At 49.4% G+C, this 23,721-nt stretch overlaps 2 protein-coding genes across 8 annotated transcripts in view; one reads left to right on the forward strand and one right to left on the reverse strand.

Annotated features, from left to right (window-relative positions):
• The first annotated feature begins 420 nt into the window (after window positions 1-420).
• Window positions 421-7,158, forward strand: POMC (proopiomelanocortin). Its single transcript, XM_025983949.2, has 3 exons — window positions 421-531; window positions 4,132-4,283; window positions 6,304-7,158. Exons 2-3 carry the CDS (start codon window positions 4,152-4,154, stop codon window positions 6,967-6,969), a joined length of 798 nt encoding a protein of 265 aa, XP_025839734.2. The 5' UTR covers window positions 421-531; window positions 4,132-4,151; the 3' UTR covers window positions 6,970-7,158.
• A 2,673-nt stretch (window positions 7,159-9,831) lies between these two features.
• EFR3B (EFR3 homolog B) overlaps window positions 9,832-23,721 on the reverse strand; it is a 92,794-nt gene continuing 78,904 nt past the window's right edge. For all 7 annotated transcript variants that reach the window (XM_072767520.1, XM_072767518.1, XM_072767519.1 and 4 more), the window contains exons 17-23: window positions 22,955-23,022; window positions 22,149-22,276; window positions 21,335-21,426; window positions 18,353-18,401; window positions 16,316-16,422; window positions 14,954-15,003; window positions 9,832-14,529 (exon numbers count right to left, since the gene is read on the reverse strand). In XM_072767520.1, coding sequence (XP_072623621.1) covers window positions 14,424-14,529; window positions 14,954-15,003; window positions 16,316-16,422; window positions 18,353-18,401; window positions 21,335-21,426; window positions 22,149-22,276; window positions 22,955-23,022 — 600 coding nt within the window. In that variant the 3' untranslated portion in view covers window positions 9,832-14,423. The remainder of the gene's footprint in view (window positions 14,530-14,953; window positions 15,004-16,315; window positions 16,423-18,352; window positions 18,402-21,334; window positions 21,427-22,148; window positions 22,277-22,954; window positions 23,023-23,721) is intronic.

Consider the following 23,721-nt stretch of genomic DNA (forward strand, 5'->3'; position numbering starts at 1 on the left):
GCGGAATATTTACCTCCAAGTGTGAAGGAGGCTGATGCCAGACCAAGCACGCACACAAGTAACTTCACCCTCTCCTCAAAGACCTCAGCCAGCGCTCCAGGCCTGCCCCACACCGGGGTGCTAAGCCACCTGCTCGTCCTAACTGGAGACCCAACACCATCCTTAATTAAGTTCTCTCCTGATAGCTGCCAGGTGCACCCTTCAGCAGAGCAGTGTTAATTCCAGCCTGCGGGGTAGAGACCCGGCCCCCTTTCCGGGCACTTCTGCCCTTTCGCTAGCCCTTACCTGGAAACCTCCCTCCTGAGCCCCATGGCCCCCCTTCTCATGGTCGGGGGAGTTGCTTGTTACGCTGCCAGGAAGTCCACGTCCGTTGCCCACCCGGGCGAGCCCCGCAGGTATATAAGGACCGAGGAGAGCGACTCGGACCAGGCGGCGGCGGAGGAGAAAGGAAGAAAAGTGACCTGACGAGGCCGCCGAGCATCCTCGCCCAGCGCAGCGGGAGTCGCCCAGAGCGCAGCCTCTCTGCAACAGGTAAGGGCGCAGCGGCGCCGAACCTCGCTCTTACCCCGAAACCCCCTGCCCCTGGGACTCGGGATGGTCTCCCCGGCTCCGATCGCTGACTTGAGGCGCCTCTGGCTCGCTGCGGTCCTGAGTTCCTTGAAAACTTTCTGTCCTGAGTGCGGCGCGGGAAGCCTCGGGATGGTGGGCGAGCGGCTGCGACGCTGAAAGCGGTCCCTTCCAGGAGCCGGCGGCCGTGTCTTTCCCGGGGAGTCGGGCTGCTAGGACCCCTGAGACTCCTACCGCCTTCTGGGGGGAGATCTCGGTAAAGCCCCGTCTTTTGGTTCCTCTTCCTCTCGATTTTCTTTTCTTAAAAGATACCATATGCTGTAGAGCAAATTAACGTTGGAAATGAGAGCAAGAGAACAAAGGCTAGAAGTTACAATAAAATCCCTGCATTCCAGACTTCTTTGGATTCAGACTCCTGAATCCTCCTTTCTCTGCCCACTTTAGGGCACCTGAGGTGTCTGGATGCAGATGCGGGTCTCTAAGACCCAGCTGGGGTTAAAAAGAGGTGGCCCCGTGTGGGAACTGTCCAAGGTTCTGAACACCCTGTGGGTGCCCTCAATAGGACCGCAGAGTGGACCTCTATCCTGAAGACCCTAGATTGCAGGGTGGAAACAAACCTTTGAGCTGTTGGAGGCTTAGTTGATGGAGATTTCCAATGAAAGAGGAAGAGTTCTGCAGGGCATTTGGATCCCCCCAATTTTTCGTGTATAAATGGAAAGGTGGTGGTTCTCACAGACGGCTGGAAGAAGCCAAGGAAAGTACAAGTGCATTTATTTTGTCACTTGTGAACATATGCACAGATTAAACCTTATTTAATGACTTAATATTCCTTTGGCACTTTTGTTTTAGGACTTGATGCACGTGTATCATGGTGAAAGGAGAAAACTCTGCACCTCTGCTCCTCTAATCTTTACAGAAGGGCATGACCAGTGTGCAGTTTTAGACTGACAAACAATATTTTGTTTAGCTCAAAGAGAATTTGCCTACACATATGAAGTGCTCATAAAAGTAGTTCTGTTTAAAGTTAATGTCAAGATTAGTAAATCATAAATTTCTATTTATTTTCCCAAGGCTTTCAATTATTAAATTATATATAACACTATCCCTACCTACAAAAGCACGACATCTGACATTTCTTCGTTACTTTATTGCTTGTAAAAAAATGACACAAGATAATATTTGTTCATTATAGAAAAATAGAAAATACACATAAGCAAAAATAAATCAAGTTGCTTTCAGGAAACTGACTTTTTAGCAGTAGAATGGAACTCTGAGAGGGAGGGCAGTGTGAATGTTATTATGTTGTATGACACAGCCAGTGCAGTAGAGAGAGGAGAAATGCTCTCTGGGGCTTCTCAGGAAGGCCTGAAATCATGAGGTAGGTTTTAAGAAAATGGAAATCATCCCAGAATGGCCAGCCTTGAGGAGAATTGAAGTATAATTGAAGTGACTGGCAGATCTGTATGATTTTACTTTTTCTCTTCTAATGTTATTTTGCACTTGCCCACGGTGATATGTAATGACCATTTTTCTGCCTCTCTTGTAAATCTCACATTTTTCTGACCCAGATGTTTGTATAATCTCAGAGCTTTTTTTTTTAATTAAGATTTTATTTATTTGACACACACACACACACACACACAGAGCACAAGCAGGGGGAGTGGCAGAGAGAGGCAGAGGGAGAAACAGGATCCCTGCTCAGAACCTTGAGATTATGACCTGAGCCAGATGCTTAACAGACTGAACCACCCAGGCACCCCATCAGAGCTTTAATCTAAATTGCTTTGCCCACCAAGTTTGGGCTCCAATTTTGAACTGGAGCATCAAAATGCTACAGTGGGGGCAGCCTACCCCTGGTCAAGACTTAGACATCAAGGGGCACCTGGGTGGCTCAGTGGTGGAGCATCTGCCTTCGGCTCAAGGTGTGATCCTGGGTCCAAGGATCGAGTCCCACATCGGGCTCCCTGCGGGGAGTCTGCTTCTCCCTCTGCTTATGTCTCTGCCTTTCTCTCTGTGTCTCTCATGAATAAATAAATAAAATCTTAAAAAAAAAAAAGACTGAACATCAAGGTTGATCAAATGCTCTCCTGGTTGCCCCTTCAGCCAGCTGACTGGCTGCCAGCGCCACCTAATGGCTGCTCTGAAGACACTCAGGTTGTGCCTGGCAATCATTCAAGAAGGGAGCCCAGAGCTGGCTCAGCTTTGGGGGGAAGGATTGGGGGTGGGACAAAGAAAAGGAAATGGCTTTCTGAACTAGACAATGAGAGCCAGAGAGAACTTTCATTTCCAAAGCCTTCTCTATAAAAAAGATTTGCCCCCCCCCCCCCTCCACAAATAGGAGATTTCTTTTAGGCAAACATTTAAAAATGCAAATGTCCATTAGGACAGATAAGAAAATTAGTCATCCACACCTTAATGTGAATTACTTTTCTCATCTAATTAGATTTCTTTCTGCAGTTGGTTGAGAAGTTCTTCTGAAATGTAAAATGATTGTGGGTTGGTTGTGAGCTAATCACAAAAGAAGCTGACCTGGGTGAGGGGGGAAATGACCATGGGAGAGGTGGAAGGCTGGGGAAAGTGTGGGGTGCAGGGGCGAAGGGCAGCATCAGTGCTCCCTTCTTTACTGCATCCTGACCTCTTGACTTCAGCTTCTGCTGGGAGGTGCTTTCTGACTTCTCCAAAATTGTCTTTGGTGGGTGTTCACAATGGGGGGGGGTAGTTCCCTTCTCTTTTGTGTGTCCATCTCCTTCCCTTCTACACTTATAGCATCTTCCGCTCCGGCTATTTCAGACTATGAGAGACTCAGAGAAAAAGAGGAGGTCCAATACGGAATGTATTTAGACGATGAGCCAATTTTAAGAGAATGGGGGTCTGCTTTAAAAAGAAATCTCTTCAAAGCTGCAGGAATCTGAGAGATAGTGATCGTCTAAGTGATTTCTGTACAGGACCATCAAATTAGGTTGGTTGAGGTTTTGACCAAATTGGCCAGAGGTTTTATTTGCTTTTATGTAAACCTACTATTCATAGGAAATAAGAGTTTCCAAAGAATGATAGGGTCCTAGGGGATGAGGAGGAGGATAGACCATCTTGAGCAGGAATTTCAGAATCCCTTGTCTTTCCCAAGTTACTCCTTGGATCTGGAATGTTAGAAATATGCTGCATGAGGGTGGTGAAATGGGGAAGTTTAGGATAACAGTAGAACTTGTCATGAACACCCAAGTTATTCTCTGTCTCTGGGCCTCAGTTTCCCCATTTCTCAAATAAGGGGCTGGACCAAATGATCCCTAAAATAGCTTCCAGCCCTAATGTCCTTTGGGGTCTGATTTTAACAGGAGACAAAATGGAAATTGTGCAGAGATTACCCAGGTCCCGTTCCCCTGCTCATACCAAACTTCTCATACCACAACTCATACCAAATCTCTCCTTGAACTGCCCCTGTCCTCAAAAACCCTCGAGCTCCACAAGTGAGTGTGTTGTTAATATTGGCTCACAGTCCTTCCTGGTCAGTGGCCAACATTGTTCTGCTCCTCGCAGGGGTCCCACCAATCTTGTTTGCCTCTGCAGAGCCTCAGCCCGCCTGGAAGATGCCGAGATCATGCTGCAGGCGCCCAGGGGCCCTGCTGCTGGCCTTGCTGCTTCAGGCCTCTGTGGAAGTGAGTGGCTGGTGCCTGGAGAGCAGCCAGTGTCAGGACCTCACCACGGAAAGTAACCTGCTGGTATGTGGGCTCTGGCCGCCATCTGGATTTGGGCACTGGCTGGGACTGGGGCTGGGACTGGGACAGCACAAAAGAAAGGGGTGCAGGGAAGGGGAAATTCATTTCCAGAGATCTGGTAACTCAGCTCAGGGTAGGAACAGATCTCTAGGGTGAAGTCAGAATTGAGCTAAGGAGAGAGGGAGAAGCTTCGGGGAGATGAGTCTGGTCCACAATTTCTACTTGATTATCTTCCTACCCTGTCTTCTTGTATGAAGACCCACTCCGTTTAAGCTATTTAGAGATATTGCCATTAAGATAATAATGATAGTAACAGTAATAATAATTGTTCCCTCTATTGATTCTACATTTTCAATCCTTTAGCATTTTATTCCCTTTCAAATAACTTTGTATCACTTGACATTTTCATTCCCTAGAATTCTCTACAAGGAGAAGGAAAAACCCAGGTGCCATTTTCCTCTAACTGGTCCCAAATGTCTCATGCTTCTTCTGGAAGACTGATCTTCTGAAGCCTTTCCAGAAGCATGTAAAGACCCTTTGTGCCAGGCTGGAATTTTGTGTGTGTGTGTGTGTGTGTGTGTGTGTGTGTGTGTGTGTGTATTGGGAGCTCTAAATGAAAAATTACACCACGTTAAGGACTCAAAGACACACTGCCAGTATCAGTGACTGAGTTCCATCCTGCTGCCAGCATCTGCCTGGTGAGGGTGGAATGCACGTCATTACATTTGTGTGCTTCAGTTAAGGTGAAGAGAGAGAATTTAAAAACATGGAGCAGGGGTCATGTACAATATAAAACAGAAGAAAAAGCCCAGGGAGTTATGTCCCTTCCAGTCAGAGAGAGACGCAAGAGACTTTTGATTAGAGACACCCACTGCATAGCCTCTCCTGTTGAGAGTCCACTAGGGAAGGAGCAGTGGCCACAGTCAGAGCCCATGGGTTCTAGCCCCTTCTCTCCCACCAAAGAGTTGTGAAACTTCGCCAAGGTCCTTTCACCTCTCTGAGCCCCCTGTTATGTGTCCAGGGGAGAGGGGTATGAGATAGTTTTCACTTTCCACTGTTAATATTCTGCAGTGTCATGATTCTAAATCCCTGGAGTATGAAATTCCCAACTCAACAGAGTGGATGGGATCCTTCTGTTTCCTCCTTTGCAGTCCCACGTAACTAAAAACTCAAGGTTGCAGCCTATAGGTCATTTCCGCAGGCAAATGTGTACCATAGTGGAGTTGTCTGCTTACAGAAAGCAGAGACATAGGCCCCGTGACTAAAGCAATGGAAATAATCGTGGCTGTTTACCCTTCCCTCCAGTCAGAATGAAGTAACAGGGAAGTGAACTGCTCCCTCCCAAAGCTCACTGACTGGGAAAAGCACAGGATCAGCTCAAAAGACTTGAAAGAAACAAAGAAAGTGCCAGATGGCATAGGAAACATTTTTGAGGCATGGTACAGGGTGTGCCATGAGTTAGGTGTGCAGATCACTGGGGTGAGGTTGAGGCATTATTGAAAACACAGGCTCTAGAGGCCAGGCTTCTATTTCTTCCACCTGAATAACCTCTCCCCCAAATTTCAGCCCAATGCCCCTCCGAGACTCGAACTGAACCATACTTATTTATTCAATATTGATTGAGTGCAAACAGCTACCACCCATTTACCATTTACTGATCAATTCCTATGCATCCTGGGTATTCCGGGAAGCTGCTGCCCCTGCTCACAAAAGCCCTGGGATAAGTAAACCGCTGGATGGCATGGGGTGGGGGTGGGGATTGTTGTAGCTGCCAGGAAGGAGAACCAAGGGGTCCAGGGGACAAAAGGGGTGATGCTTAAGCCGAGTCTTAGACGTCCGCGGGCGCCAGCTGGGCGGGGAGGGCAGGCGTCCTCGAGCGGGGTCCTCGAGCGGGTCCTCCGCGGCCCTGGGTCCCGCCCGCACGTGCTGAGGGCCGCGGGCGCACAGGGCGCATGCGCAGGCGTGGGGGGCGGGGCGCAGGGCCGGGCGGCCCTAACCCTCTGGCTCGCGGCCCTCCCCGCAGGCGTGCATCCGGGCCTGCAAGCCCGACCTCTCCGCAGAGACGCCCGTGCTCCCCGGCAACGGCGACGAGCAGCCGCTGGCTGAGAACCCCCGGAAGTACGTCATGGGCCACTTCCGCTGGGACCGGTTTGGCCGCCGCAATGGCAGCGCGGGCCAGAAGCGCGAGGAAGAAGAGGTGGCGGCGGGCGGAGGCCGCGCCCCGCTGCCCGCGGGCGGCCCGGGGCCCCGCGGCGACGGTGGCGAGCTCGGCCTGCAAGAGGGCAAGCGCTCCTACTCCATGGAGCACTTCCGCTGGGGCAAGCCGGTGGGCAAGAAGCGGCGCCCGGTGAAGGTGTACCCCAACGGCGCTGAGGACGAGTCGGCCGAGGCCTTCCCCGTCGAGTTCAAGAGGGAGCTGGCCGGGCAGCGGCCGGAGCCGGCGCTCGGCCCCGAGGGCCCGGCCGCGGGCGTGGCGGCGCTGGCCGACCTGGAGTACGGCCTGGTGGCGGAGGCCGGGGCGGCCGAGAAGAAGGACGACGGGCCCTATAAGATGGAGCACTTCCGCTGGGGCAGCCCGCCCAAGGACAAGCGCTACGGCGGCTTCATGAGCTCGGAGAGGAGCCAGACGCCCCTGGTGACGCTGTTCAAAAACGCCATCATCAAGAACGCCCACAAGAAGGGCCAGTGAGGGCGCAGCGGGGCCAGAGGCTTCTCTTCCCAGGAAGTCCACGGAAGGCCCCCCTCCTGCCTGCCCTCCTGCCCTCCGCCCCCCGCCCCCCAGCCCCGGATGTGCTCCTGCCCAGGCGGTGGGGGGCAGCCCGGTAGTCAGCCTCCTAAAGCTGCCTGTAGTCAGGAAATAAAACCTTGCAAAGTTTCACACCTGACTCTGACTTTGAATGTCCACTGGGTGAATAAAAATCGCATCCATCCAAACAAGAGCAGCATATATTCATTGGAGAGACTGGTTTCCATGTGGCCGCGTGGCAGTATAATTCATAGGACACATTGGGAATGGAAAGAAAACGTACCCTTCCTTGTCCCCCGTGGGTCTCAAAGGGGAGGCTGCAGGAGCTCCCCTCTGTTAAAGAACAAAAATTCACCTGGGTAAATTAATCGATTATTTATTTATTTAAGTTCAGTTTGCCAACATATAGCATAACACCCAACTGGGTAAAATCTGAAGATGTAATTGGCTTTATTAAGTGATTCAAGAGTCTAGAAGCATCCCATCTAGGAAGTAGAAGGAAGCTCAGAGGAGTGAGACAAGATGGAAGATTTTTATAGGAAGGAGGGCTGGGCAAGAAAGTTATTAGCAAACGAAAGGATTGTTCAGGGCAAGGTGGCTCCCTTAGAAGGAAAAGGCGGGGGGTGTCTTACCCTGATTGCCTAATCTTTGGGGTGGGAGTGGGTGATGTTTGCCTTTGCACACATTGTGCGTGTTTGCATGTTGGGTGCTGGTGGGAGGCAAATGGGAAAGGCCCATGTGACAGATTACCAGATTGGTGCTAGTCAGAAAATTCCCAATAGAGGAATTAGATTTACATTTCTGGGGGAGGTTGAAACTGCAGTTAGGTAAGCCCCGGTTTGGTGACTTGGCCTAAGTGATGCCATTTTGGGCCTGTGGTTTTCTTTTTAATATGTCCAACGGCCAGCCAGACATTTGCTGAAGCTTACTGCTACGGGGCGGGGGGGGGGGGGGGGCCCTCTGGGCTTGGGGGTGGGAAGCTGTGGTAATACCTCCCTGGCTCTAGCTGTCTCTGTGACCTTAGGCAAGTCTCTAAACTTCTCCAAGATTTGGTTCTCTCATCCATCCACCCCTCCATTCCTAGTTTGAGGACTATTGTGAGGATTAATGAGAAAATAGATGTGATTTTTTTTTAAATTTTATTTATTTATAATAGTCACACACACACAGAGAGAGGCAGAGATATAGGCAGAGGGAGAAGCAGGCTCCATGCACCGGGAGCCCGACGTGGGATTCGATCCCAGGTCTCCAGGATCGTGCCCTGGGCCAAAGGCAGGCGCTAAACCACTGCGCCACCCAGGGATCCCAGATGTGATCTTTTCATCACTGAGAGGTTATGTGTGACAGCTGAGGATGGGTAACAGTTCAGATTTGACTGCATTCCCAGGCTACTCACAAATATTCGCAAACCCTTGTTCACACCTACAGATGTATCTTCTAGTCCCCCAGGCTCAAGCTTTCATGTCTCTGGTTTTCTTTTTGCTCTTGCTGCACCCAAACCCCTCCCCATGTTGCCAAGCTGCAACCTTTCTCTTTATTATACTCAGTGCTTAGCCTTGACCTTCACTACCACTTCCTAACCAGCTGGTGTCCTTGTCTCCCCAACTGGTCCCTTTCCTCCCTAACCCATCCTACACAAGTTCTTCAGATTAACACATACGAAATCTTGCTTTCCTCACATTCCTTGGTTCAAGAGCCCAAAGTCACCCCACCTCAATGTTCTTTGAATGTCAAATTCCAAGCCATGGCAGGACCCTCGTCCATCAGCTTCACTCTCCTTACCAAACCCCATTTCCCATGTTTTCACCGACCAGTATTCTCACTCTTCTTTTCCCTTCTTCCTTCACCTGTGCCTGAAACCCCCCACCTCCCCCGATTTTGAAACCCTTTTAAAAACATGAGTCCAGGATTGACTTTAGTTCTGCTGGGAAAGTTGTGATCTCTTCCAGGTAAGCCTCTTCATTCTCTGCTCTGGAGGGCACACAGTCCAGCTGGAATGGCAGTTTCTAGCTGCATGTATATCTTGTACTCTCTTCAGGGAAATTCTAAGCTCCAAAGGGCAAAGGCCAGGAGTTGTGTTTTTCTTTTTCTTTTTCTTTTTTACATAGGCTCCATGTGCAGCATGGAGCCCAGTGGTGGGCTTGAACTCATGACCCTGAGATCAAGACCTGAGCTGAGATCAAGAGTCGGACACATAACTGACTGAGCCGCCTAGGTGCCCCTGTTTCTCTTTTATATGTCCCATGGTGTTTGTACAATGCTGGGGCTGTAGATTTACAGCTACATTTATAATTCACAAGAAACTCATACTTACATATACACAGAGATCCACACATATATGTCAATTGCATTAGACATGCCCGTGAATGATATAGATCAAATCCAGCTGGGAAACATCTATGTATGGCACTTGCACGTAGACCCCCATATATTGATGCTGTAGGAGTTCATAATTAAAGAAAACTGGAATGTATCCTCAGAAATCCCATATAAAGGGAATCAGAAAGCCTGATTTTTAAGTCTATTGTCTCCCCCACAGTGGATTATATTATGGGCCTAGAGTCTAGTTGTTGTGATGAAGAAATGGCCCAGGCTTTCCCATCTGAGGATGCTCCCATGCTGGGAATCCTGAGCTTCATGTTTACATCTTGTTAGCATCTTTTCCCCTAGTCTCCTTCCTTTTTAGGTGAGTAAAGTAATGGTAAGTGGAGGTGGCTAAATGTCAGTAGTTAATGTTGGTATTTTCAGATCCTGTTTGCATCTCAAAAAACCATTTACTTTAAAGAAATCAAATACACAACCACGTGGTGACAACATTAACATTTATTTGAAAAGGGCATCATGAAGACTCACTGGGAAATCATGACTAAGAGTCTTAAAGAATGATCTTGCTAAGAATCCTTCTGCCTACAATCCCCCCCTCCCACTCCTTTTTCCCCTTCCTTAAAATAAAACTAATTTGATCAATGAGTTTAAAATACAGAAAACTGCCACAGGCACTAATTCTGCACTCCCATATAAATACATCAGCTGTTATGTACATATATTGTCAACTATGAGCTACATTAATCACACGTGTGCACGTGGGCACACACACACTCAACCAGGTTATGAGGGTCTAAATGGACACAGACACATTACGATGTATGTGTAATGCTGCAGCATTTGTGGATTTACAGCTCTGTACTACATAGGCCAGAATCAACACTCACGGAGGAAGAGCTCAGAAGGGGAAAGTGATAGCTTGAGGCCCCAAGATCCCCTGAAGGAGAAAAGACCAGGTCAACCTGGCCGGTGCTAAAAGAGAGCCACAGAGCCCCATCACAGTCCCTGTATTGCCTCCCCACTTCCCCAGCTGGCGAGGCCCACCATGAGCATCTTTCCAACATTCTGCAACCTTCAGACCTAGGGTCACTTTTACCAGAAAATTTCTAGGGGATGGAACAGCAGCACATGGCCCTAAACTTCCCCAGACACCAGGGAGATACCTTATTTTAGCAGGATCTGGCTGTCAGGTCTATGGGTTAGGAGAAGCAGGCATGACCTGCTCTGATGGGACATCTTTCCTGTTGACTTTTAAATTTCATACTCAAACTCATACACAGGTCTAGTCCTTTCCCACAGACCCTCATAGGCCAGTTGCCATTTCATGGTCACAGAGAAGGATTGGAAGAAATGGCCTCACTTCCCAGTGACACTCTCTGTGCCCAGGTTAGAAGGCCCAGGGACCATGCAACAGCAACTGGAAGCTGTCATGACCCAGGGGCCCCCAGAGAAACCCAGAGGCCTGGCCTTAGAGCTGTTTCAAGGTACTCTAAAGCTGCTGTGATTCTTAGGCCAATTGAATCATGTCCTCTGGGACCCAGGACACCCAGGGCGAAGGGTAGCATGTATATGATCCTCTTACTACTTCTCAAGTGCTGTAGATTGTTCCAGCCCCACCTTATCACTGCACATCCATTTGTCCTTGTGTAGGAGGCTGGACAAAGGACAGTATCTGAGTGAGGACGTTTCTAATTCTTCTCACCTACTTGGGCTCCTCCTTTGATGAGGAGGCATTTAGGAGTCAAGGAACCATTTATCTTTACTTTTCAGAGTCAGGAAAGTGGGAACAGGCACAGGGTAGCAGGGATCCCATTGAAAGGAAAACAAAGATCCTCCAGGATCATATTGGTACTTTTGCTGACCTGCTTTTTACTTACTTACATGATTCAAACAATATTTTTAAAAAGATTTTATCCATTCATTTGACTGAGAGAGAGCACATAAACTGGGGCAGGGACAGGCAGAGGGAGAGGGAGAAACGGCTCCCTGTCAAGCAGAGAGCCTGACACAGGGCTTGAACCCAGGACTCTGGGATCACAATCTGAGCTGAAGGCAGATGCCCAACCAACTGAGCCACCCAGGTGTACCATGATCCAACCAAATTAACAGACTCTCCAAATCTCAAATACATTCATGCCTCAAGTTCTGCCAACAGAGTGCTAACTCCATGGCCATGAAGCAAGAGTTCTCAGTGGCTCTAGGGAGCAGTTGGCTTAGATGGGCTTTGCTGGCTCAAGCAAAACAGAGACAGGCAGCAAAGAGGGTTGGTCGAGTGACACAGTGCAGCCAGACACCAGAGGGTTTGGAGGGCAGTAAATGGTGAATTTCAGCCAAGGGCTGGGGTGCCTGCCACACTCTGCTTCATCTTTCTTCCCGGGCTTCTGGGAGTGGTGGGGAGCTATGTGTGTGAGTGAAGGATACTGCTCAGTTTACCAAGTAATTGTCTGCTCGAGTTAAGTCACTTTACACTGTGACTCCGAGGCATATTTGGTTAGGATCCAGGTTCTACTTCATGTCAGGAGGCAATCCAATATTCTACTGAGTGAGTTTTTAAATTGAAACTGAGAAGAGGGCATTCAAGAAATGGCTAGTCCTCTAAAAGCAGTTGTGAGGTAAAGAGCGAGCTGCTTTAGACAGGTACAGGGGTGAGTGTGTATGAAGAACAGCAACTGCACCTTCTCTTTTCACTCTGTTCCCAGGGTGGGGAAGAAGGAGAGGCATCTGAGTGGGCCTACGGATCTCTGGTTCTAGTGCTGGCTCTAGAAAGAGGCTCGAGGGCCACAACGCCCCAGTCCAAGGACCAGGACCCCATGGGCAGGGCTCAGGGTACAGCTGCCATGGGGTAGACCCTAAAGTCAAGTGGACACAAGAAAGAAACAGGGCTCCTCATCAAAGACAAGCAGGGGATAAAGATGGAGAGATCTAGTAAGGAAAGATGTTTGTGGCTCAAGATTGAGATTTTTCTCTGAAGTTTCTTCCAAAGGTTATTTGCCTTCAAATTTTAGCTTAAATTCTGTTTTTTAAACATAAAGAGTAAGGTAAAGAGAAATCTTAGTTCATGCTTATAAATTTGGGTTGAGCATTAGCCAAGAGCCATAGGACAGGGCCAAAAGCCATTGGGGCAGGGTGGGGATGGGGAGCAGGAGCCAGGCTCCTGAGGGCTTGTAATCATGCAGGCTGTCTGGAAGCCACAGGCCCATAGCACAGAGGCACTGACCAGCATGGAAACTATGGGAATGAGAGTCAGATAGCTCCCCCATCCAAAACATTTATTGCACATGTAATGGGAAAATGCATATGTTAAGGTTTTCCCAGTTTGGGAAAATACACCTATTTATCCTAATAATCAGGCTTTCATTGTGTGTTTGTGCAGGGCTGTGTGCGTGGGTGGGCCAGGTGTCCCGAAGAAGCCTGCCTTCCCCTTGGCAGAAACATCCTACTTCTGGCCCTTCCCCACACAGCCTAAAATTGTAAAAAGAGATTCCTTTGGGTCAGGAATTTACTTACTCTCTCTGTTTTGAAAAAACAAATTCTCTAGGGAGGAATGGTTTGACCATTCACATTTTCCTATAAGTTATATCAGCTCAGAAAAGTTATGAGAAGTCTGCCTGGAAGGGAAGAAAAGGGCTATTTGGGATTACAGGGTGCTGCCACGGAGGATACCCAGGAGGCTCTGGAGGTACAAAGGCCCCCAGAGGGAGGATGGGTGCGGGGAGCGGAGGGAGCACAGCAGAAGGCCTCTAGCTCTGCAGCAGCCCCTCCTCTGCACACAGGCAGGCATGGCACTCAGGGAAAATGGAAATCCAGAACCCACAAGGGTCTCCACTGCCTGCCCCCCAACCTCAAGCTTTGCCAGTTGGCAATGATGTCCTGACTTTGTCCAAAGAGTGAAGACATCATTCCAATACCAGGTGCTGGGGCCTTCTTTCCTTGAATGAAATATCCAAAAGGTTGACTCTGACAACCTTGCAATGCAAAATGCTATCCTCATAACTTGCTCCCCTTCCCTCTCCCTAAACCAGGCTGGGAGCTTCTTCCATAAGCAGTGAAGTAAGCAGGCCTGGGGCCCCTTGCCACTCTTCTTCCTTTTGAGCCAGGTAGAACCAGATTTTCCAGAACCAGATTATCCCATTCTACCCTCTCTCAACCCAGAGGCTATAGAAACATGCCAGGATCCTCAGGAAGAAAGGCATCAGAGAGAGAAAACTCAACTCAGAGAAACATCCAGAAGGGAGAGAACGATGGGAGGCCCCAACAAGCTCCCTCTGAACGAAGAAGGTGAGAAGATGCCATAGAGGGATGGCGGCCTTGCCCGCATCTGCCGGCTGTTCGTCTGTGGGGGGCAGGCCCAGCCTGGGGAGAGCCAGCCCCCTCTATGGCCAGCCTGCCCACCCTGCCTCTTCATCCTTTCTGGCCCCGCATGGTATCTCTACCGCAGTTCCTGTTGGAAGGGCTCAACATGAACAAATAGTAGAACAAATCACAAGGACACAGCTGGCAGGGCGAGCAGGAGAGTGGAAGGGACAGCAGGCCGAAGGAGGGAACGCTCCGAGGAGCAGCCACCTTCCAGCCTGGCACACTGCTGCTCTCCCAGAGGAGCTGGAAGCTTGCCCTGCTTCCTCCTGACCACAGGCCGTGGCGGCTTCTTCTGACTGACCGAGTCTCCATCTGGTTCCCTCCCGGGGGGCTGGCAGCAGTGACCCCTGACCCACCCCCGTGAAAGCCCTTCCCACGCTACACCACGCAGGAGCTTCTCGGGACCCCAGCCTCCTTCTGGAGACACCCATGGTTCTCGGCTCCTGGTGGACACAGAAGAGGAGAAGGGTGGTGAGATGCTTATTGACCCCAGAGGCAGGGGAGGCCTGTCTCCCTCGGGGAGGACAAGGAGGAAGTGGGAGGGCCGAGAGGTGGCCTGAGGGAGGGCCCTCCACCTTGCTTAGCCGAGAAGGTGATGCCAACCACAGTGCTTTTTCTCTGAGGTCCCAGTTCCATTTCCATGCCACAGGGGTGGGTTGTGAGGGCAAGTGCTTCCCTCAGACCCCACCCCTCCGAGGAGCTCTGTCTTCTGGAATTCAGTATACGCACAGATCAGGAAACTTCATCTCGTAGACGGGGATGGAGTGGTTCTGAGGCTGGCCATAGGCTGCGGTGATGGTGCCTGATGGGCTTGGGGGTGGCCTGGGCAGGAGCACACGGAGGAGAAGGGTGTGGGAAGGTAGGGTTCTGGGGTCCCGCCCCGTGCAACCAAAAAGCATAGCTGATTTGGGTTTTTCTTTGGACAGGAACCAGAGACTGTCACCCCATGGGTTCCTAGGTTGCAAATTCTAGAATCTTCTAAACTTCACTTGAAGTCTAACTTCACTGTAGGTTCTAGTAACACTGTTGCTTTGGAAAGTACCAGCCTGGGACACTAGGACCACTGGCCCTTTTCTGGGGTTCACTGAGCTGTCTCTATCTCTCTCTAGTCTTGATTTCCTTGTCTGGGAAAGAGAACTGGTGACAGACTCCAGCCCTGGAGAGAGAGGCTGTAGGCAGGAGGCCTGGAGACAGGTGTGAGAGGAGGACTCGGGAAGAGGGGTCCCTGCCCAGGGCTGCCACTTACCGGATGGTGATTTCAAAGATCTGGTTGAGTTTGCTCTGCAGCAGTGATGCCTAGACACGAACAGAGGGAATGTGAGCTGGTGGGTCCCCCACACCTGTGCTAGTTCTCTTGGGTCCATCTGTCTAGAGAACCCATGGAGGCATGGGGCAGTTACAGTCTTAGGAAGGGAACTAGTGTGAGCTCCTTTCTGACACTTATCTGTGGATCCTGGCCATGGGTTCAGATTAGGCAGGGCCACCCAGGGAGGCCTGCTGGGGACAGAACAGAGGCCAGGACCACCAGGAGGACCTCGGCAGGCAGTTCTTAAAGGGCCCTTCGTTCCTCTAAGTGGGCAGCAGGGCTTCCTGGGTATACAGTCATGAGGCTCAGAGCTGGTTTCAGATCTCCCCTTAACTCCCAAGGAGTAGCTGTGCAAAACTGGTGGGTTAGGGAAGATGCTCTCTCTGGTCCCTTCTGGCTGCAGCTAAGCCCATGTGTATAGAGAGCGACAGCCTGCATGTGCTCAACTCTGAGCTCATGAAATGAGCAATATCTATTTCTGGAGCTGGGACAAGAGGTGAGAATAACGTAGGCCCAGGAAAATCTATATGCATTTACATATACTATTATATTGTTATATATCATGATATACTAGAAATATAGATAATATATCTTGGGTAATAGAAAAGAAAATACCATGTATTCTTACTGAGAGGAAAAATTACAATAAAATAGAAGTTATTTGTAGATTTTGGATGTCTGCAATTATGTTTCATTGTTATGAAGATGGCCACTGTGACTAACAAATCCTGGCATGTAATCAGTTTCAAGAAATGCAAAGACATAAGTCACTCTTCTTACTTATCTGGCACTTTCTCTTTCAAATCTCTTTTCCAGGGCCAGACTATTCCATTCCCCCTGTTGGGGTCCGCTGGTTGGAAACTGGGCCCTGATGCAAATGTTGGCCATCTGCCATGGCTCCTTCCCCCCTTATCCATAATGAGATGAGCATAAAGGCACAGACCTCACAGAGTTGTCTTGAAAATGACATAAGCTAATAAATGTAAGATGCTCTGGCTGTGCCTAAGTGCGAGTTACATACTTGCTATTCTATGTATTACAATCTGTCCATCTGATGCAGGAGCTCCTGAGTCGGGACTTCCTCATTATACAGAAATTATGAGGTCTAAAGGAGTATATGGCTAAGAGCCCAGCATTCTGGTTCTTGGGGGAAACGATGTAGTACCAGGGCACTGTTGGGATCTAAACCTTAATTTCTGGGTGACAAAAGTGCCAAGACCTCCTAGAAACTCAGTCTGCCCTGGATCCAAATCCAGTGTCTGCTTGGTCCCCAAGGACTCACCCCTGTTAGGGCTCACTTACCCGGGCCCCACAGTGTGCTGCAATCTCCTCAAAGGGTGCCTTCTGGAACTTCTCCACCACCTGTCGCCGCCGTTCACGTTCCTGCTCCTCAACGGCCACACTGTCCACTGCAGCACAGATTGCTGGGTCAGCCCTGGGGTCCCACCCACTGATGCCGGGGTGAGGGCTGGAGAAGATGGACCCCTCCAGGGGAGCTGGGTCTGTGACTGCGTTTTGGGTTCTGCCCTCTGCTGATGAGCAGGGCCATGAGCATGGCATGGGGGATGTGGTGCCCATTAATCAGGCCTACAAAGGCTAGATCTTTTCCTGACTTGGTCTGAGGTTCAGCCCCACTCCTTGTGAAAGAGTTTGAGAACTAGTTAAGTGGGCCCTTAGGCTGGAGTTTATTTATTTATTTATTTATTTATTTATTTATTTATTTATAACAGATTTTATTTATTTATTCACAAGAGACACACAGAGGCAGAGACATAGGCAGAGGGAGAAGCAGGCTCCCTGTGGGAAGCCCGATGTGGAACTCGATCCCAGGGCCTGGGGATCACAACCTGAGCTGAAGGCAGATGTTCAACCACTGAGCCACCCAGGCGTCCCTAAGCTGGGCTTTTAAAGCCCCTGAGTAGCTGTGTTACCACTAGGACTCTCAAAGAAGTTCCTGGAACAGGAAGTACTCTGTCACTAATTTGAAAGGGACAGCAACTATGGAAAAGCCAGATGGGTCCCAAAAGCTAATATGAGAGCTCAGCCCTCCGTGGCTCTGCAATCCGAGATTGTCCAGTTTAAGGCTTCTATGTATTAGCTTCCAAAATAAGTCAGTGAAAATAAAGGGGGAGGGTGGTCAGATATGTTCACATGTTAAGGCGGCAGAGCAGTATGCACATTCAGAAGGTATTACTACCAGAGACAACTGAAATTAAAATGGTTTGGCATTTGAAGGTATAATTTATCATCAGTTATCAGAAAAATTCTCTTACTTGGGACACTTTATTGCCCAATAATCCAAGTAAATGAGGTACTGCTGCATTTTAAAATCTGCTGCCAACAAATATTAATATGATTGGTTCTTAATATCTTCTTTTTTTAAAGATTTTATTTGTTTATTCATGAGCGACAGAGAGAGAAGCAGAGACACAGGCAGAGGGAGAAGCAGGCTCCATGCAGGGAGCCAGTTGTGGGACTTGATACCGGAATGCCCTGGGCCGAAGGCAGGCGCTAAACCGCTGAGCCACCCAGGGATCCTCAAGTTCTTAATATCTTTCATTAGTCAACTTGTTCTTTTGTATTATAGTGCACCAAAAAATGGTCTAAGTATTTATACAAAATTGCTTTTTATCTAACTGGCTGTAACCCTCAATTGATTACTTTTTTTAAAAGCTTTATCACTTTATAAAACATTTTATTTATTTATTTGAGAGAGAGAGAGAGTGAGAAAGAGTATGAGCTGGGGGAGAGGCAGATGGAGAGAGAGAGAGAGACTCTCACTGAGCTGTGAGCCTGATGTGGGGCTTGATCCCAGGACCTCAGGTCATGACCTGAGTCAAAGGCAGACGTTTAACTGGCTGAGCCATCCAGGCACCCCACAACTGATTTTATTTATTTATTTATTTATTTATTTATTTATTTATTTATTTATTTATAATATTTTATTTATTTATTCATGAGAGACACATAGAGAGAGAGGCAGACACACAGGCAGAGGGAGAAGCAGACTCCATGCAGGGAGCCGGATGTGGGACTCGATCCCGGGTCTTTAGGATCAGGCCCTGGGCTGAAGGCAGACGCTCAACTGCTGAGCCACCCAGTCATCCCCAACTGATTACTTTTAAAGGCATCTACTTGTCAGTAGAGAAAGGGTTGCCTGACATAGGATATGCTGGCAGCACTACTGATCCCCATCAGGAAAGTGGAACTATTCACTGCAGTATTTGTAGCTGTCATGAGTTTTGGGAAAGCTGCCAGCCTCCCTTCACCTCTGCACTGAATCCCGTGCACACACCTGTGCCTCCCCCAGGACCAAGCACTCCCTCTCCTCCAACTTACCGATGGCCTTCTTCAGGGTCTCATAGGTGATCTCCTCGGCAGGCACTCGCTGAGAGAGAAGATGCAGAAATGCTCAGAAAGGTAAAGTCGGGGTGAGGGAGGGCGGTTTTGGCAGCTCCTTTGCTTCTCAGAAGAATGTCTCCATGGGCAGAAACTCCCCCAGGACCCCTACATTCTCACCAGTCTCTGAACCTCCCCCAGCAGGTGGCACAGAGCCGCCATGGGTGGGGGGGCCATTCCTCATCAGCATGCAGAGGATCACCAGATAGAGCTCACTGCCCTCCCCCCACCTCCAGCTTGTCCCATTAAGCCCCATGGGAGGAAAACACTGTGAAAGTAAAAAACAAAAAAAAAATCTTCAGAAAATATTGGCAGCAGGAGGAAGCAGTTGGCAAATATCTCAAATGTAAATTTTAAGAAGTGAATAACATTTTGAAAGAATCAGGATATAAAATTATCCACCATGGTGATTTGAATATTTACTAAAGGTCAGACATGCTGAAGTTATTCAGGGACCTGGGTCACAGGATCTCAGCCCTCACAGAGCCTATTAAAGGAGGTGAAAAATAATAAACCCAAAGAAGGATTATCCCATAGATGCCTAGCCCCGGGCCAGAGGCTGAAAGCTGTGAAGAGTTTGAACTAAGTCCCAGGTATTCCCCAGTAGACTCTGAGCTCCCTGAGGCAGGATCCATGATCCACTCCTATCCCATCATTCAAATGTAGTATTAAGTGAAAGAAGCAGACACAGGAGAGAATGATGTCACTGATAGAAAGTGCAAAAAGTGACATAAGTCAGGCTTTGGGAAGAGGGTCCTCTTGGGCAATGACAATGTTCTATTTCCTGATCTGGGCATGATTGCACATATACATTCCTTTTGTGAAAATTCACTAAGCTGTACTTTTGTGATTTGTTTGGCATTCAGCAAATGCTAGTTTGCTAGAACTAGAGTAGTTCCTACTAGAGTAGGAAAGGCCAGAGATGTAGGTATGGGATACAATCGTTTAAGAAATATTAAGTAAGCACTGGGTATGTGCGGGACTTGTGGCTGGTCACTCAGTAGAAATGGCACAGTCTGTCAGCATGGGAATTACAGGCCAGAGGGAGCTGTGCTACCAGCCACTCTGAATCCATCCTCCGCACGTCCATCCATGTAGCTGCTCAGCACTGACCTGTGTGGGAGGTGCCAGGGAAGATCGCAGAGACAAAGAAGATCACTGGTCAAGGGCAGGTAGACAGGGGCTTATGGAGGAAATGGGACACAAGCTGAGCTTGGAAGAGTAGATGGTTCATGGGCACAAAGGTGCAGAGGGAGGGGCTTACATATGGGATTACTAGCAAAGACCTGGCCGAGACCTCACGGGTAGACTGAGCAGACCAGCCACAGTGGCACACAGGCTGCCTGCCAGAGCGGAGAGGAAAAGAACACGAACCAGTCACACCAGCCCAGACTATAAATGGCTCTGGATGCCAGGCACTGGTTGGGGGTTTGATCAAATCAGTATTTATTGATCAACTGCTTTGAACTTGGCATTTAAGGCTATAGGGGGCCAGCGTGGGATTCTGATAGGGCATGGTGGGCTGAGAGTGGAAAGAAGTGCAGCGTGGCGGAAGGGCACAGGGTGGAGGCCCCCACACCCCTTGCTTTGGCTACCAGGCTCCCCCTGAGTTAGGTGGACCCTCCAGGAGGGAAAGGAACCCATTCTGGTGACCCAGAATACTAGAGAGTAGTAGGCTCTGTACATGGGCAAGCATTTCTCCTTCTCCTTCTGCTTCACTTAACTCATCAGTTCCTGAGGGTCTTAACTCCTGGGCAGGGAGAATCACAACTATGGTGGGGGGACCAGCCTACTCACATCGCAGTCCTGACACATGTGAGGTCCCCTGTCCTGCAGAGCTGGAAGGCCTTGGAGGGCACATGGTTCAACCTCATTCTACTCTTCCAGTTAGCCTGACTCAGAGCTTCCTTCTTTCCATGGGAAATTTCCAGACAAGTGTCCCAATGAGAGAAGAGTTGGGAAAGTGGAAAGTGGGCACAGTTGGGGGAAGCTCAGTCTGGACCCCAATGACTTGCCCTTGCTCCAGGGTATCTGGGGAAGGGCTTAGGGTTGAGCTGTCCCCCATGGCTACCCCAGCACCAATGAGCAGAAACTGACCCAGTTCCCCCTTCCCTGCCATGGGCATCCTCCTCACTTCCCGCTGAAGCTCTCTCGTGTGTCTGTCAATTCCGTTAATGGTGGGAGACACCATTAGACACAAGTATGCTGCATCTTATGGTTTCACCTCCCTCACAACCCCCTTCTCTCCCTCTCGACCTCTTTCTCTCCCTATCTGCCCCTCCCCTTATTTCTTTTTCACTTGTAGGAGGAAAGATGGGTCTTTCCACTGTGATTCCTTCTTCTCTCTTACTCATGGGCTCATCTGCTTTATTTTCTGAGGCGGAAGAAGTAATGGCAGGGGAGATATCGCCAGTTAATTTGAGCAGAAATTAGGTATTCATGGCCCCCAAGAGAAGATGAAAGAGAGATCTTTAAGCTGCAACTTTGTCTTTAAAAAAGCACTTCTATCGATCTATGTGGAAGAAACACTGTGAAAGCTATTCTTGCCCTCATTTCTCCCATTAAGTCTTCCAATTTCCTACATGGAGCGCATCTGCCTCCGTTGGGAATGGGAAATGACCACTAGCAAGCGATCCGTGTGATCTGTATGACACTGTCATGGGAGTGTGTGTGTGTGTGTGTGTGTGTGTGTATGTGTGTATGTGTGTAGCACATATATTTTTTCCAGATGGAGATATCTATGATATATGTGATTAGAGACAGTAAGAAAATAGGATATTTGAGAACTTTGCTTTCCATGCAACTTTAAATGTGTTATGTAGTTAAGGGAGCCTGGAGCATGGAGTGTCTGACTGCAGAGGAGGCAGGAGCAGGTTCCTTCCCTGGGGATGCAGGATAGCATTTAAACAATAGGACACTCACTTCCTCCTTCTCGGGGCTGTTCCTAGATTCCACCTCCACCTGCAGGGAAATGGTTTCTCCAATGCTCTTCCTCTTGGATAAGCGATCTTCATCTGGGGAAGAGAAGCCCAGAAGCTAGAGTTTCCACTGCTCAGAGCGAGCCAGGATCACACCCTTCATACTGTCTCCCAATCCCCCTGCCTTTGCCAAGCCCACAGCCCCCGGAGGGCTCAGGACACACTGAGGCTATGGCAGGTTTTTTGAAGGCTGCTGGCCTCCTCTGCCCACCTTAGGGTGGTGATTTTGCTGTTTATGGCTAAGATTTTGAAACCATCGAGGAACACAAAGGTGCTGCTTGTGGCATCTCAACTTGCACGAGTAGCTAGCTGTCACTTGTGGAGCATTTACTAAAGTGCCTTTGCCTTTATTATTCTGTGTGCATCTCCCACCAGCCCTCTAAGGCAGGTGTCATTAAGCCCTATTTTATAGTCAAGGAAACTGAAACTCAGAGATGCCAGGAGACTTGTCTAAGAATTTTCTGGAAGTAAACGGCAGAGAACTCGCACAGTCCATGTGTGCTCTTTAGGGCTCCGTGGGGCTGCTCCTGCCTGGCTCATGGGCCACTTTCTCCCAAGGATCCTGCCCTGGGGAGAAAAGGTGGGGGAATCAGAAGGCTCTCACTTCCACTACGTTTTTCAGCTCCTGTGTGACATGCAAGGTGCCGGGCGGGGGGGGGGGGGGCGAGCGAAGGGCACCCGTGTCCCTCACACCCAGGTGCTGTCCTGTGAGGAAGAGCAAGGGGGCAGGCTTGGATGTGCTTGCATGGAGCACCTACCTGTCAGCTGAGGGATGTAGGGCAAGCAGAGCCTGTCTGAATTGTAGCCGCTGCCCCCCAGGACTTCACTGATCTTGCTCTGGCGGAAGAGGAACTCAATCACTACCCCATCAAGATTTTGGGACAACCTGCAGGACAAAGAAGGAAAGAGGCAACCAGAGTGATTTCCTAGTGACTTGATTATAAAAGGAACATGCATCATGCAAAAGTCCCACTTTCCAGAGTCAACATCTCTACATTCTGCATGAGTTCCTTCAGTCATGTACGCTTCTGCACACACACACACACGCATCACCCCACCCCTGAATTCATCTGTTCTCTGATCCTTTTTATCTACAGATTACACAGTGCGTGTTTCACATGAACTCTTCTTCCAAACCACTGTGGTGGAAAGGCCATAGTTTACAAAGCTACCCCCTATTGTTGGACATTTTGCTTTTTCACAGTATTTTTTTTTTAGTTTCTCTGAGGCTGACGAGGTGCTGGCCCACAGACTGCAGTTGAGGATGCCCCTGGGATGGGTCTAGTGTCTCACAGGAATGGCTCCTCCAGGATGCACATCCCATGGGCTTGGCCAAGGCTCCCAGAGGTTATGTCACATTATCACACAACACACTGATATGGCTCAAGGCGTGGATGATGGCCCCATGACAAAGTCCCACTTGACCTAGGATTTCTGGGCCACAGGGTAGGGTCCACTTTTGACCCTCGTGCTCATAAAGGACTCTGCCCCTGGCTTCGGACTGCCCACCTTCTCACTCCGCTGCCTTGGGTGCCTTTGACCATGTCACAGGTGTGCTCCTTACCTGGGCCTCTCCACAAAGACATCCTCAGGGAGCATGTATGGAGCCTCCTTCTTCCTGGTCTCTATCACCTGGAGTCAGGAGGAACCACATATGAGAGCCGGGTTTGACAGGAAGGAGGAGCTCCAAATAGGCAAATGACGGCATTCCCTCCCCTCCGCACTCCCTCCCCTCCGAGCAGTTCCTTCCTCCCACAAATGCCTTGGCACGGCACCCTACAGCTGAGCTGCTAAGGCAGAAACTCCAATCAACAGTGACCCATAGAGTACCCCAAGAAGCCCAGGCAGACTGCTTAGGCTATCCCCAATGACAGGTATGCATTAAGTGTCCTCCAAATGTAGGGGACTCAGCCCCCAGGAGACAGCAGTTTCTTGTTCCTATGCCCTATTCCTGTTTTCTGCATAAATATGAAAAAGGGAGCACAGGTCACATGGTTCCCCAAACCCTGGTGCATTGCGGAAACATCCTGATGAGCAGTCACACGTGGAAACCTTTGCAAATTTTTGACAGGAAAAGCAAAAGTTATTAAGACAGTAAGAAGTGGGAGGATAGTTGGCAGGCAAGTATGTGCAGGAGGTGAGTAGGCCATGCTGCTGCTATTTTAATGAAGAGGCCCTCTGGGCATTGCCTTTCCTAGGTCCCCTTATAGGCCCATGCTGGGGGGGCACAGTGACACAGCACCCTCTCCCATGCCCCCTAGCACCCCCAAACCAGCTGAGATCCAAGGGTTATTTTATTTCATTTTGCATGTGTATTTTAAAGTTAATCCT

This window comes from Vulpes vulpes, chromosome 8, assembly GCF_048418805.1.
Source record: "Vulpes vulpes isolate BD-2025 chromosome 8, VulVul3, whole genome shotgun sequence".
NCBI classification, from domain to species: Eukaryota; Metazoa; Chordata; class Mammalia; order Carnivora; family Canidae; genus Vulpes; species Vulpes vulpes.

Coding starts and splice junctions, on each gene's coding strand:
- POMC (XM_025983949.2), top strand. CDS start 4,152: ATGCCGAGATCATGCTGCAGGCGCCCAGGGGCCCTGCTGCTGGCCTTG. Junction 4,284..6,303: donor CCACGGAAAGTAACCTGCTG/GTATGTGGGCTC, acceptor CCCTCCCCGCAG/GCGTGCATCCGGGCCTGCAA.